Source organism: Camelina sativa, chromosome 11 (assembly GCF_030686135.1).
Source record: "Camelina sativa cultivar CO46 ecotype springtype chromosome 11, ASM3068613v1".
Taxonomy (NCBI): Eukaryota; Viridiplantae; Streptophyta; class Magnoliopsida; order Brassicales; family Brassicaceae; genus Camelina; species Camelina sativa.
In genome coordinates, this window is record NC_141890.1 from 13,854,332 (window position 1) to 13,867,131 (window position 12,800).

A 12,800-nucleotide genomic window follows, 5' to 3' on the forward strand; every position below is an offset into this window, starting at 1 on the left:
TTAGAAATGATTATAACAATAGTGAAATTTAATACAACTTAATATAGAATTTACAGTTGCATCTATTTATCGTAACTTTTCGTTAAAAAAATATTTTAATATTTAAAAATAATAATAATAATCTGAATAAATGCAAACAACAGTTGCGACTTTTTTTAGTATTTTTTGTGAAAAAATATTTTTTTAAAACTCAAACAATTGTATCTGTTCATTGTAGAGTTGTATCATTTCACTATATTTTATTCATATTTTTTTATCACAATTTTTCGTTCTAACAAGTGTTTCTATTTAAATATTCATGTCTTTTTAAATTTCTGTATATTTGTCTCTTCATCAATAACTAACAAATCATTGTTCGTTGAAGCAAATTTTCCATTTTATGTTCAATCTAAATAATTTGAATATTAATATCTAATATTCATCGTTATTCTATAATCTAACTAAAATTTTAGAAATGATTTTATCAATATAGAAATTTAATAAAAATTACTATAGAATTTATAGTTGCGCCTATTTATCGTAACTTTTCGTTAAAAACTATTTTAATATTTTTTTTTTAATTGTGTATTTTAATTTTTCTTTGATACAGTTTCACTCATTATTAAATTTATTTTTAATTATAATATTTAATAAAAAATTACATTTACTCATTACAACCATTAGTTCAATATTCTCAGTTATGATCACTTTGTCATAATGATTTTTTTAATTGTAACTCTTTACTATAATTCTTCATAAAATATCTTATATATTTATAATACTTTAAACAATGTTTTTTGCAAAGTTGTGTCTATTCTACATAATATTTTTTTGTTTTATAAGTTTTAATATTGATGGTTATGTTTTTAGTAACAATTTATGTTTAATGTTTATATATTCAAACTATTCTATTACATTCAATTGATTTTGTAATGTATAATTTTAATTTTTTTTTTTTTTTCTAAAATGCTTCCCCTGCAATATCGCGGGAGGGTATGAGTCCTAGTGTATAATAATAGCAACCTGAATACATGTGAAGAATAGTCACATCTTTTCGTTGTACTTTTTCATAAAATATTTTATTTTTATTTTTTGACAGAAAATTTCTACGGTTGCATCTCTAAAAATTTGTGCCATTTATGTCCGTGGAATGTAGAATTGTCTCTTATCAACAGTTGTGTCTATTCAAATATTCACATCTTTATAAATCTATTTATTTGTACTTCTATTGAGAATTTTTTAAACTTTCCTTTCATTTCAACTGTGCACGTCTTTAGAAATCTATATACAAATGACTTTTCATCACTATATTCAAATTTTCTTTATATTATAAATAAATCATAATTTGGGTAAACAAAAATGTATTTCACACAAAAGAAAACATCAACAACAGAAAAGTGTTGGAACTAAAATTTTAAATTGCAAGAGCTTGGTCATCAGCAACATTTGCATCACTGATTCCATGGCGTTTCCTACATTCCAAGACAAAGTGTGAGGTGTGAGTTCAAAACATTACAAACTAAACTGATGGTACGACTACATCAACTCCACTCTGATCTAGTATACTCGTTAGGCCATCATTAACGGCACAACTATGAGTGTGTTCTAAGGCTTTTTTAAAAAGAAAATATTGTAATAGTGGACTTAGAACGGGTTTTTGGATCTTAATCTAGATCAGTTTTTGGGCTTGTTCTTGTGTGACGTGGCATTGTCTCACTGGAAACAATTTTTTTTGCAACTGAGAGATCGTTTCGTTTTTCATTTATTCGAGTGGCTGCTAGGTTTTTCTTGTTTTCTCCCAAATGGTGAAACGGCGATCTCTCCCAAATTCTCCGGCTAACCGGAGATGAAGTTCATGGAATTATCTTCTTCCAATAGTCGAAGGTTCGATTTTGTCCCTGATCTGTGTTCTATCAACTTGTCTTCTCTCTTCGGTTCGATCGTATTGATTGAAATAAATTGCATAATTTGTTGCTAAAAACCTAAAAGTTTTGATTTTTACTTGTTTGGGTCCGTATATTGAAGAATGTGACGGCATAAACTTTACGAATTGAGGGTTTTGTTTGTTCATTTTTGTTTATTTTGCAGCCTTGTCCTGTAATTGATTCGCTGGTTGAGCTCATCATACTCTTCCATGTCTGTTTGATCTACCCAAAGTTTGAAGTTATTGCTTTGGTTGAGCTCATCATAAGACTCAAAAAACGAGAGGAAGAAGAAGAAGCTTTCATTGACTCATTGTTCAAGGTAAATCCTTTGAACTTCATCTGTAGCTTTTACACCATCGACGATGACTGTGATGTTTTATCTTGTCGGAATGTTGGCGTTTTGCAGAAGTGGCATGGCAGGAGTCAACGAGTCAAACTCGGATTCTGTGGTGGGTTCCGATGTATTGAGTCTTGAATCGATCAGGGAATCGTTGATTAGGCAAGAAGACACAATAGTCTTCAGCTTGATCGAAAGATCTCAGTTTCCCCTCAATGCCCTTGCTTTCGAGGATTCTGTGAATTCCTCTTCTCTCACCGAGTTTTTCGTCAGAGAAATTGAATTCCTCCAAGCTAAGGTTCATTTCCCATTTTTAAAACTAGAATTAGAGTTCAATGCTTCGTTTTGATTCGGTTCGCTATATCAATTTCCATAGATTGTTTCATGGAAGTAGCAGAAACCAAACTACAAGTCAATTTCACTAAGGCTAGATTCTTGAATTAGCTTGCGTTTGTTTGTTTTGTGTCTCCTCCATCGCAAAAGAAGATAACTTGGTGTTGTCTCTAATTGTGCGATAACTTCTTGTCTGGAATTGGGTCTGAATCTGCCAAAAAAAAAAAAGGCTCCACCTTTTTACATTATGAACCTCACTATATGTGGAACATTGGCAATACATACAGGGGTTGTTTTACTTTTGTTCTGAATGTGTTTCTGCATGGTACATTCATCTCATTTAGCTTATACTCGAGATTTCTGGATATGAGCCTATATGCTGTGTTGATTGGTTCACTTTAAAGTCTTTATGTATGTGCATCTTTAGGTAGGAAGATACGAAAACCCGGAAGAGAATCCATTCTTCCTTGACAACATTCCTCACCCTGTGTTTCCTACGCACAAATATCCAACGGTATGATGTAGTAAATTTTGATAAACACTTCCCTAAGAACTCTAAATGCTTCTATTCTAATCTCTCTTCTCTTCTTTAGGTTTTGCATCCTAAGGCTTTATTCATTAACATAAACAAACGGATTTGGGATGTTTACTTTAAAGAAGTGCTTCCTTTGTTCGTCAAACCAGGCGATGATGGAAACTATCCATCAACTGCTGCTAGTGATCTCGCCTGTGTACAAGTACAAAGATCTTTGTGGTCAGAAGAGGAACCAGATTCTCAGGTGTCTACATGGAATCTGTTGTTGTGGGTGATGACAAAGAAGAAGGACAAGACGATTTAAGCGTCGAGTTCATCACAATGCCAGGGTTTAAAATTGGAGATTCAGTGTTTAAGTCTCAGGTTTATCTTTCTAAGACAAAAGGGTAAAAAGAACCTCTCTGCTCTCTGTTTTTTAATTTGAAAGTTTTGTAGGTAAGTATTAATAATTTTTTGTCCAAGGATCATTGAATTTGGTTTGTATCTTTGTTCACATTCAAGTTTTGGTCTATAGTTAATAATAAATTACATCTTTGTAAAATGTTTAAGAATATTATATTATTATATATTTATTCTAAGAACACCATAATTAGTTCTCCCATTTTTTTTACCTATGATCTTAACAACTGATCTAACATTATTTTTACTATATATTTAATCTAAGAACACAAAAAAAAGTTCTCCCATTAAAGCCATCATTTTTTACTTCACAGAACTGACCCCATTCGATTTTTTTATTTTCTTTTTTTTAATTACAACTGACGTCCAGAAATTTCGGTCTCCTCTAAAGATAAGTCTTCGTTGACGACCAAAAAAAGAAAAGTCTTCGTCAACGTCTTCGGAAGAAAGGAATCCAAAGTTTCTCTCTCTCTCTCTCTCTCTCTCTCTCTCTCACTGTTTATTTCTGATCTACTTCAGTTTGCTTTCCCACTGAGTCTTTCTTTTCTCTATCGTCTCCCATGGCGGCTTCTTCTTCTTCTTCTGGTAGCCGGAGATACGACGTTTTCCCAAGCTTTCGTGGAGAAGATGTCCGTGACTCATTCCTCAGCCATCTCCTCAAGGAGCTCAAGCGCAAAACAATCACCTTCATAGATGATGAGATCGAGAGGAGCCGCCCAATCGGCCCTGAGCTTTTATGGGCAATAAAACAATCGAGGATCGCAATCGTTGTCTTCTCTGAGAACTACGCTTCATCCACCTGGTGCCTAAACGAATTGGTTGAGATCCACAAGTGTTACACGAAATTAAATCAAATGGTGATTCCGATCTTCTTCCACGTTGATCCTTCCGAAGTTAGAAAACAGACCGGTGAATTCGGCAAAGCCTTTCATAACACCTGCGAGGGCAAATCAGAGGATGAGATACAAAGTTGGAAACTAGCTTTAGCCGATGTTGCAAGTATGGCCGGAGAGGATCTTCAGAACTGGTATATTCCAATTTTTATTAATATCTCAGCTGTGCCTTTTTTAAGCGTTGCTTGGTTAATGAAACAATTGAGTATTGCTATTATTAGGCCTGATGAAGCAGCCATGATTGAAAAAGTAACCCACGATGTTTTGAAAAAGAGTATGACACAATCTGATGATTTTGGCGAATTCGTGGGGATTGAAGCTCATTTAGAGGAATTGAATTCAATGTTGTGCTTGGAATCTGAGGAAGCTAGAGTGGTTGGGGTTTTAGGAACTTCAGGGATTGGTAAGACTACTATTGCAAGAGCTCTATACAGTCAACTCTCTAGCCAATTCCATCTTCGGGCTTTTGAAGCTTGTAGGAGAACCATCAGAGATGACTATAGCCCGAAGTTGTATTGGGAAGAACAACTTCTGTCAAAGATATTAGGTTAAAAGGACTTAAAGATAGAGAAGGTAGGTGTGGTCAAAGAAAGGTTAAAGGAGAAGAAAGTTCTTATAGTTCTTGATGATGTTGATGATCTAGAGCTACTAAAAACATTGGTTGGACAAACTGGATGGTTCGGATCCGGGAGCAGAGTTATTGTTATCACTCAAGATAGGCGAATTCTTGAGGCTCATAAGATTGAACTTATACATGAGGTGGAGTTACCATCTGAACTTCTTGCTCTTAAGATATTTTGCCGATCTGCTTTTGCGCAAGACTCTCCACCCGATGGTTTTATGGAACTCGCAGCTGAAGTGGCCGAGCTTGCCGGTAATCTTCCTTTAGGTCTCAGTGTCCTTGGTTCTTCTTTAAAAGGAAGAGACAAAGATGAGTGGATGATGATGCTTCCTCTGCTCCGAAATGGTTTGGATGGGAAAATTGAGAAAACGTTAAGAGTCAGCTACGATAGGTTGGATAGAAAAGAGCGAGACTTGTTTCTTCACATTGCATGTTTATTCAATGGAGACGAAGTCCGTTTAATCAGTGACTTGCTCAGAGATAATGCTGACATTAGGCTTACAATGTTGGCTAAAAAGTCCCTCATACGTATAACAACACAGCCCCAAACTGTAGTGATGCACAATTTGCTACAGAAGTTGGGTAGAGAAATTGTCCGTGCGGAGTCTGACAGTCCTGAGAGACGTCGATTTCTGGTTGATATTGAGGATATCCGAGATGTACTAGTCGATAACGATGATGATACGGTAAGCTTTTTAAGCATTTCATGACTTTACATTAATTTTGGCACACACACAGGAAAAAGAAGAAACTTACGATGTTCATGTGAATCTTTTTTGGCAGGGGATGCAAACTGTGCTTGGGATATATCTAGACGCATCATATACACCAGAATCATTTTCAATAAATGATCAATCGTTCGAATGTGTGCGCAGTCTCCAGTTTCTAATAGTTTCTGACCATCGCCTGTGGGCAGAAAAAAGAGGAGGCAAATGGCTAATACCTATGGATATGCGTGTATATGAAGATGGACGAATTTGCTATACCGGTGATCACGATCTCAAATGGCTACAGTTGGGGACTAGGGGCAGATTGGATCTACCTACAAGACTCGATTATTTGCCCCCTAAACTCAAATTGCTAAGGTGGAATAACTGTCCATTGAATTGTTTGCCTAATAGTTTTAAGGCTGCGTATCTGGTCGAACTCACATTGGAGAACAGTAACCTTGAGAAGCTGTGGGAAGAAACTCCGGTACGAATTCCATTTTTTTTCTTAAGATGTTTTATAATTTTTTGAATGTTGCGTATTATAAATCCTTTCTCTGCTATTTTCGTCAGCAACTTGGAAGGCTCAAGAGGATGAATCTGCATGGTTCTAAAAATTTGAAAGAAATTCCAGATCTTTCTAATGCCATAAATCTCGAGAAATTAATTCTTATTGAATGCTCTTCTTTGGTGACACTTCCTTCTTCGATTCAGAATGTAACTAAACTAAGTCACTTATATATGATGGGTTGCACAAAGCTTGAGAAGCTATGGGAAGGCGTCCTGGTACGTTACATTGTTAATGTTATATAGCATTTGCTGATTACTAATTAAGTATAACTTTCAATATGGATTGTGATCCACGGTTTATTGACTTATTCGTACATACATAGATACATATATACATATTTCATTGACAATGATTAAAGCATAACAAAGTTTTTTTTGTTCTTTAAAATAAAAATTTCAGTCGCTTGGAAATCTTCAGCGGATGGATATGTCAGGATGTGAAAACCTGACAGAGATTCCAGATCTTACAGAGGTCACCAATCTGGAGAGTTTGAAACTCAACAATTGCAAAAGTTTGGTGACGTTACCTTCTACTATTGGGAATCTCCAAAAATTGATGGAGTTATACATGAAAGGATGCACGAGGCTGGAGCTTCTTCCAACCGATGTCAAATTGTCATCTCTTAAAATCCTCGATCTCAGTGGTTGCTCAAGTTTGACAAGTTTTCCTCAGATTTCACTTGGTATCGAATGTCTCTATCTAGAAAACACTGCCATTGAAGAAGTTCCCCCCTGGATTGAGCATTTCTCGAGGCTCATTGTACTAATGATGTATTGTTGCAAGAAGTTGAAATACATCTCCCCAAACGTTTTCAGCATGACAGGTCTACAGTTCGTCGACTTTACAGATTGTAGAGGTGCCATCCTTGCGTTTGGTGATGCCAGTGAGGAAGATTACCCTTCTGGTATATCATTATATGAAAACATTGAGTATACACCACGACGTAAGCTTTTCCGGCATGAGATGGGTACAAATTGCTACAGGTTACCCTCACGTGGTGAATATATTAGCCTGCAGAACTGCTTCAAATTGGAAAGAGATGTGCGAGAAGCCATCATACGAATATGCACCAAGCCTGTGGCCTTACCAGGTGCAGAAGTGCCCACGTATTTCCAACATCGAGCTTATGGAGATTCCCTAACTGTCACTTTACCTCAGAGCACTCTTTCTCGAGAATTATTGGGAGTTAAGGCTTGCGTCGTGGTTGACTTTCCAACCGAGGACAATGACTCGTCTTCATATTTGTAGGTAAAAATTGGCTTCAATGGCAGAACGTATAGGGAATCGTTTTTTGAAGATGGAGCAGAACTGCAGTTGTGTAAGACGGATCATCTGTTTTCTTGTTCCTTCATGTTCCGGCCTAAAAATGTTCCATCTAAATCGGCTTTCGACAACGTGGAGTTCAAGTTTTCTTGCTTCAATAGGATAAAAGAATGCGGTGTCCGACTCTTGAATGTGTCTCCATAGCCAGATGATAGTGATGGAAGAGACTGTTAGAAGCAAGAAGCGGATGCTGGATGCAGGTAAGCCTTATGTCATAATAATTTATAAATAATAAGAAATGAAAGTTATAAAAGTTATCACTTGACTTTCGATTTCTTTTTACAGCATCCAAATAACATAGTGACAAATATTTAACAGAATCGTTTGTAGCGGACACAGGATTGGCAGGGAGAAGCATCATCAGTTTCTTCTTATCCATGTCTGGAGGGGGAAAGCTTTGTGTGTTGATTACATGATGACTGAGCAACAAGATGCAGTTTATGCCCATCTTGACTATCTTGGATCCTAATCTTGGTAACTGAAGCATCTTATTATTCTGTTTTGTTCTGTTTTAGAATAACTTGGGATCAACCATGACTAGTCTCTAATTGACAAGACGGTTTCATAGGTTTTGAGACAAGCCATTTTTTTCTGCAGATGGTAGGGGAGCTTGGAGATTTCGGAGAACCACAATCCGTTTAACTCTCCAACTTCGGAGCCTGAAAGTGTTTGTAGTTTTTTCTTTCTATGAATGCAGAAACACTCTGTGTTTGCTTTGAATCGCTATTACTGAAAGAATAAATGTTTCAATAAGCCACACTTTAGCATATATTCTGGAAAAATATTGCTGGCATGCTTTTTGTATTTTTACCATACATCTATGTATTTAATCCAAAGAAACATTGAATCTGTGAGCTTAGGGTTTACATACTTGAACGTCAAGTACTACCCAAAATAGTCTTGCCTTTTTTAAAAACATACGTCTCCCAACCTGTATGTTAGCAAAGGTAGTTTTTCTCCTTATTAGCAGCAGAATAAACTAGAATTCGGGTAAAAGGAATTGTACTTAGCAAATTCACCAGAGAAATGACAAAAACAAATTATTGTGTTGGAATGAAACTAATTTAAAAAGCCTTTGTAGTTCTTACAACGACTCCTAGGAACATAAAGAACATTGCGAAACTACGAGGCAGTGAAGAAGAATTATGTGAAGTAGCCAAGATGCACAACCGTAATTAGAGGATTTGATTTTGTATTTTAACCACTATCTTGTATTCGTAAGTCTATTTGCGTAGAAAGTACGATAGCTTGAAATCTTATTTATGTCTTGAATTGATATCTCCAAAAATTATCGTTAGAGACTGAGAGTCTTCTATACAAGTGGGTTTTTAGAGTAAAAGCATTCGAAGTGAGTTTCTGTATCATTAATATGATGGTCTTGTTCGGGAATTTGATTTTTAACCACTAAAAAAAATATCTTGTACAGTAAGTCTTCTATGCAAGTCTTCGAGGAAAGTAAGACGAAGTTTCTCCTCTCTCTTTCTCTCTCTCTCTCTCTCTCTCTCTCTCAATCTAGGTATTGCTGATTTACGAATCTTCGTCTCTTTTCCCTATCATCTCCATGGCGGCTTCTTCTTCTGGCAGCCGTAGATAAGACGTTTTCCCAAGCTTCAGTGGGGAAGATGTCCGCAAGACGTTCCTCAGCCATCTTCGTAAGGAACTCGACCGCAAATCAATTATCACATTCATGGATCACGGGATCGAGAGAAGCTGCCAAATCGCCCCTGAGCTTTTAAAAGCGATTAGAGAAGCGAGGATCTCAGTCGTCATCTTCTCTAAGAACTATGCTTCTTCCACGTGGTGCTTGAATGAATTGGTTGAGATCCACAAGTGTTACAAGGAGTCGGGTCAAATGGTGATTCCAGTTTTCTACGACGTTGATCCTTCGCAAGTTAGAAAACAGACGGGTGAATTTGGTAAGGCCTTTGAAGAGACATGCAAAGACAAAACAGAAGATGTGAAACAAGGATGGATGCGAGTTCTGTCAGAGATAGCAAGTATAGCCGGAGAGCATCTTCAGAACGGGTACCTTTTGATTTTTTTTATAAACGGTTCATCTCAAACTGGGTGCTATTTTTGCTTTTAGGAGTGTTCATTTGTTGACGGTTTGATTATCCCTTAATTTTAGGAGTGACGAAGCAAGCATGATTGAAAAAATCTCCAATGATGTTTCTAATAAACTAGTTACAACATCTAATGATTTTGGCGACTTTGTTGGGATTGAAGCTCATTTAGAGGCAATGAATTCAATGTTGTGCTTGGAATCCAAGGAAGCTAGAATGGTTGGGATTGTCGGAACATCAGGGATTGGTAAGAGTACCATTGGAAGATTTCTATACAGTCAACTATCTAGCCAATTCTCCCATTACGCTTTCGGAACTTATAAAAGCACCGAGCAGGACTTACTGGGCATGAAGTTGAGTTGGGAAAAAAATCTTCTCTCCGAAATCTTAGGTCAAAAGGACATAGAGATAAAGAATTTAGGTGAGGTGAAGCAAAGGTTAAAGCACAAGAAAGTTCTTATCGTTCTTGATGATGTGGATGATCTAGAGTTACTTAAGACCTTGGTGGGTGAAACTGAATGGTTTGGACCTGGAAGCAGAATTATTGTGATCACTCAAGATAGGCAACTTCTCAAGGCTCATAAGATTGACCTTGTATACGACGTGAAACTGCCATCTGAAGGTCTTGCTCTTAAGATGTTATGCCGATTTGCTTTTGGACAAAACTCTCCACCTGATGAATTCAAGAAACTAGCATTTGAAGTTGCCGAGCTTGCCGGAAACCTTCCCTTGGGTCTCAGTGTCTTGGGTTCGTCTTTAAAAGAAAGGGGAAAAGATGAGTGGATGGAGATGATGCCTAGGCTCAGGAATGATTCAGATGATAAATTTGAGAAAACACTAAGAGTCGGCTATGATAGGTTAAATAAAAAAGATCAAGAGTTGTTTCTGTCCATTGCATGTTTTTTCAATGGTTTTAGAGTCAGTAACGTTGAAGATTTACTTGAAGATAGTGTTGGGCTATAGAGATGCACAATTTGCTAGAGATGCACAATTTGCTAGAGAAGTTGGGTATAGAAATTGTTCGTGTAGAGTCCATAGGTAATCCTGGAAAATGTCGATTTCTCAACAACGCCGAGGAAATTCTAGACGTATTTACCGATAAAACCGTAAGTTTTTCCCAGCTGCTTTTAGTTCATTACTACTTTATACTCTCTATGTTCCTAATTGATCTAATTTTTAGACTTTTCACACATTCAAAAAAAAATATATATTAAAACTTGATTATAAATGTTTTGTTTTTTTGTAATTCACAAATTTCTATAACTCTAAACCAATAATATTCAATTGTTTTTTTTGAAGTTTACAATTTTATCAATTATCTTTTATAATAAAACGGAAGTACACAACATTGTTTTGTATACAATATAATTTTAATAAGTTGGTTACAAATAGGTTATACATTAATTGGTTATAAGTTTATTTCCGAAAATCATAAAGAGAATATTCTAAAGAATCATTTGATATTATCTAACTTACCATATCAATTTCTTTTATTAAATTATTCATCCATATTAAAATCTTTTGATATCTAACTTAACATATTAATTTGTTAATTATCATTATATTTTACCTCTCATTTTTATATATGAGTCTATTTTGTGAAACAAATAAATTATCATATTATTTATTATAATTAAAAAATAATTTTATTTCTGGATATACCATAAGTTAAAGTTTTAAAAACAAGTAAATTGTTCAATCTATAAAATACTCAAGTTTTAGTAATATTATTTCTTTAAAAATAATATCTATTGAATTAAAAAATTATAGAGTAACAGGTCAAAATTGAATATTTAAATTCAATTTCATATTTTTTTGTTGAATTTTATAGTTTTATATAATACAATAAACTTTAAATAATTTATTTTGAAATCTTTTTAAAATATTGAAACTTGATATAAAAGTTAGAAACTATAATAAACACTCTATATTGATTTGTTATAGCAATGTCAATAATATGTCACTATAATATGAAAGAATTTCAAGAAACTAAGTATATTAAAACAAAAAGTATAATAACTCGCTTTTTAAAACCCAAATTTACAAAATTATGTATTATAATGACATTCAAGTCATGATGTAGAATATACATTGTTAAAATAACTTCACATACATAAACTAATAAAACATATAATACAACATATTAAAAATTTATTTTAAAATATAAAATATACAAAATTTTGTATAAAGAAAAATTTTAACCCGTGTTATAGCACGGATACTTATCTAGAATCATTAACAATATAAAACTTACAAAATACGTGTCTTCTTTCAAGTCATCATATTTAGCATATGATTTTATTGCATAATGTTTTATCCAAAAAATTTTTTTAAAACAATCACATAAATTATATTACATTTTTTATAAAAATTATAATATAAATAAAATAAATTTCAACCAGTGCTCTAGCACGGATCTTAATCTAGTCTATACTATTAAAGCAGGAGTACTCATTGACTAACTTTTGAACCATGACTTTTGGTAGTTTTTAAATAAAATGGTTAGTAATCAATAATTATTAACACATTAGTATATTATGGAATTAAAATTCTCTAACCATTCAAATTACGTTGGACCCTGGGCGGGTCATTTAATATCCAATTAGTTGATCCGATTTTCTCATCAAACATTAACCATTGATTCTCAAAATTAAATTAAATCTTGGCCACTGGTTTTTTCAATGGTTTTAATTTAAATCATATATTTTGATTTCATTAACTGCAAATCTAAAACAATCTTTTGAGATAATATTGCCTAAATCTTAATCGTTTAGAATATTTAATTAATGAAAACATATACGTCAGAAATAAATAAGGAAAACGTTTAAATACATAATAAATCAAAGTCTAAATTTCTGATTGTTTGTAAATATTTTAAGAAAAAAACTTTAAAAAAAAAGAAAAGAAAATTACAATTAATATTTGTGCATATTTTTCCTCACAGTTTTAGGAACATATAAGTAAATCCACTTTAATTTTGAAAACAATGAACTAATTACAATTTAAAATAAAAATTAAATTACTTTAAAAGGTATTTTAAAATAGTAAAGTATTCATTATAGCCTTAATAATAGAAAGTTAATTAATATATAAGATATGTGAAATTAATAAAA

At 33.9% G+C, this 12,800-nt stretch overlaps 1 protein-coding gene and 2 pseudogenes across 3 annotated transcripts; all 3 read left to right on the forward strand.

The window, feature by feature from the left end:
* The first annotated feature begins 2,172 nt into the window (after positions 1-2,172).
* On the forward strand, positions 2,173-3,413 carry LOC147933950 (chorismate mutase 2 pseudogene; annotated as a pseudogene). Its single transcript, XR_015571328.1, has 4 exons — positions 2,173-2,223; positions 2,311-2,539; positions 3,002-3,088; positions 3,168-3,413. The product of XR_015571328.1 is annotated as a chorismate mutase 2 pseudogene (transcript).
* A 526-nt stretch (positions 3,414-3,939) lies between these two features.
* On the forward strand, positions 3,940-8,344 carry LOC104727979 (protein SUPPRESSOR OF npr1-1, CONSTITUTIVE 1-like; annotated as a pseudogene). Its single transcript, XR_015572417.1, has 7 exons — positions 3,940-4,535; positions 4,623-5,709; positions 5,807-6,217; positions 6,304-6,516; positions 6,701-7,824; positions 7,964-8,098; positions 8,193-8,344. The product of XR_015572417.1 is annotated as a protein SUPPRESSOR OF npr1-1, CONSTITUTIVE 1-like (transcript).
* A 573-nt stretch (positions 8,345-8,917) lies between these two features.
* Positions 8,918-10,791, forward strand: LOC147933951 (disease resistance protein RPP4-like). Its single transcript, XM_087475220.1, has 2 exons — positions 8,918-9,649; positions 9,753-10,791. Exons 1-2 carry the CDS (start codon positions 9,312-9,314, stop codon positions 10,648-10,650), a joined length of 1,236 nt encoding a protein of 411 aa, XP_087331346.1. The 5' UTR covers positions 8,918-9,311; the 3' UTR covers positions 10,651-10,791.
* The last annotated feature ends 2,009 nt before the right edge of the window (positions 10,792-12,800 follow it).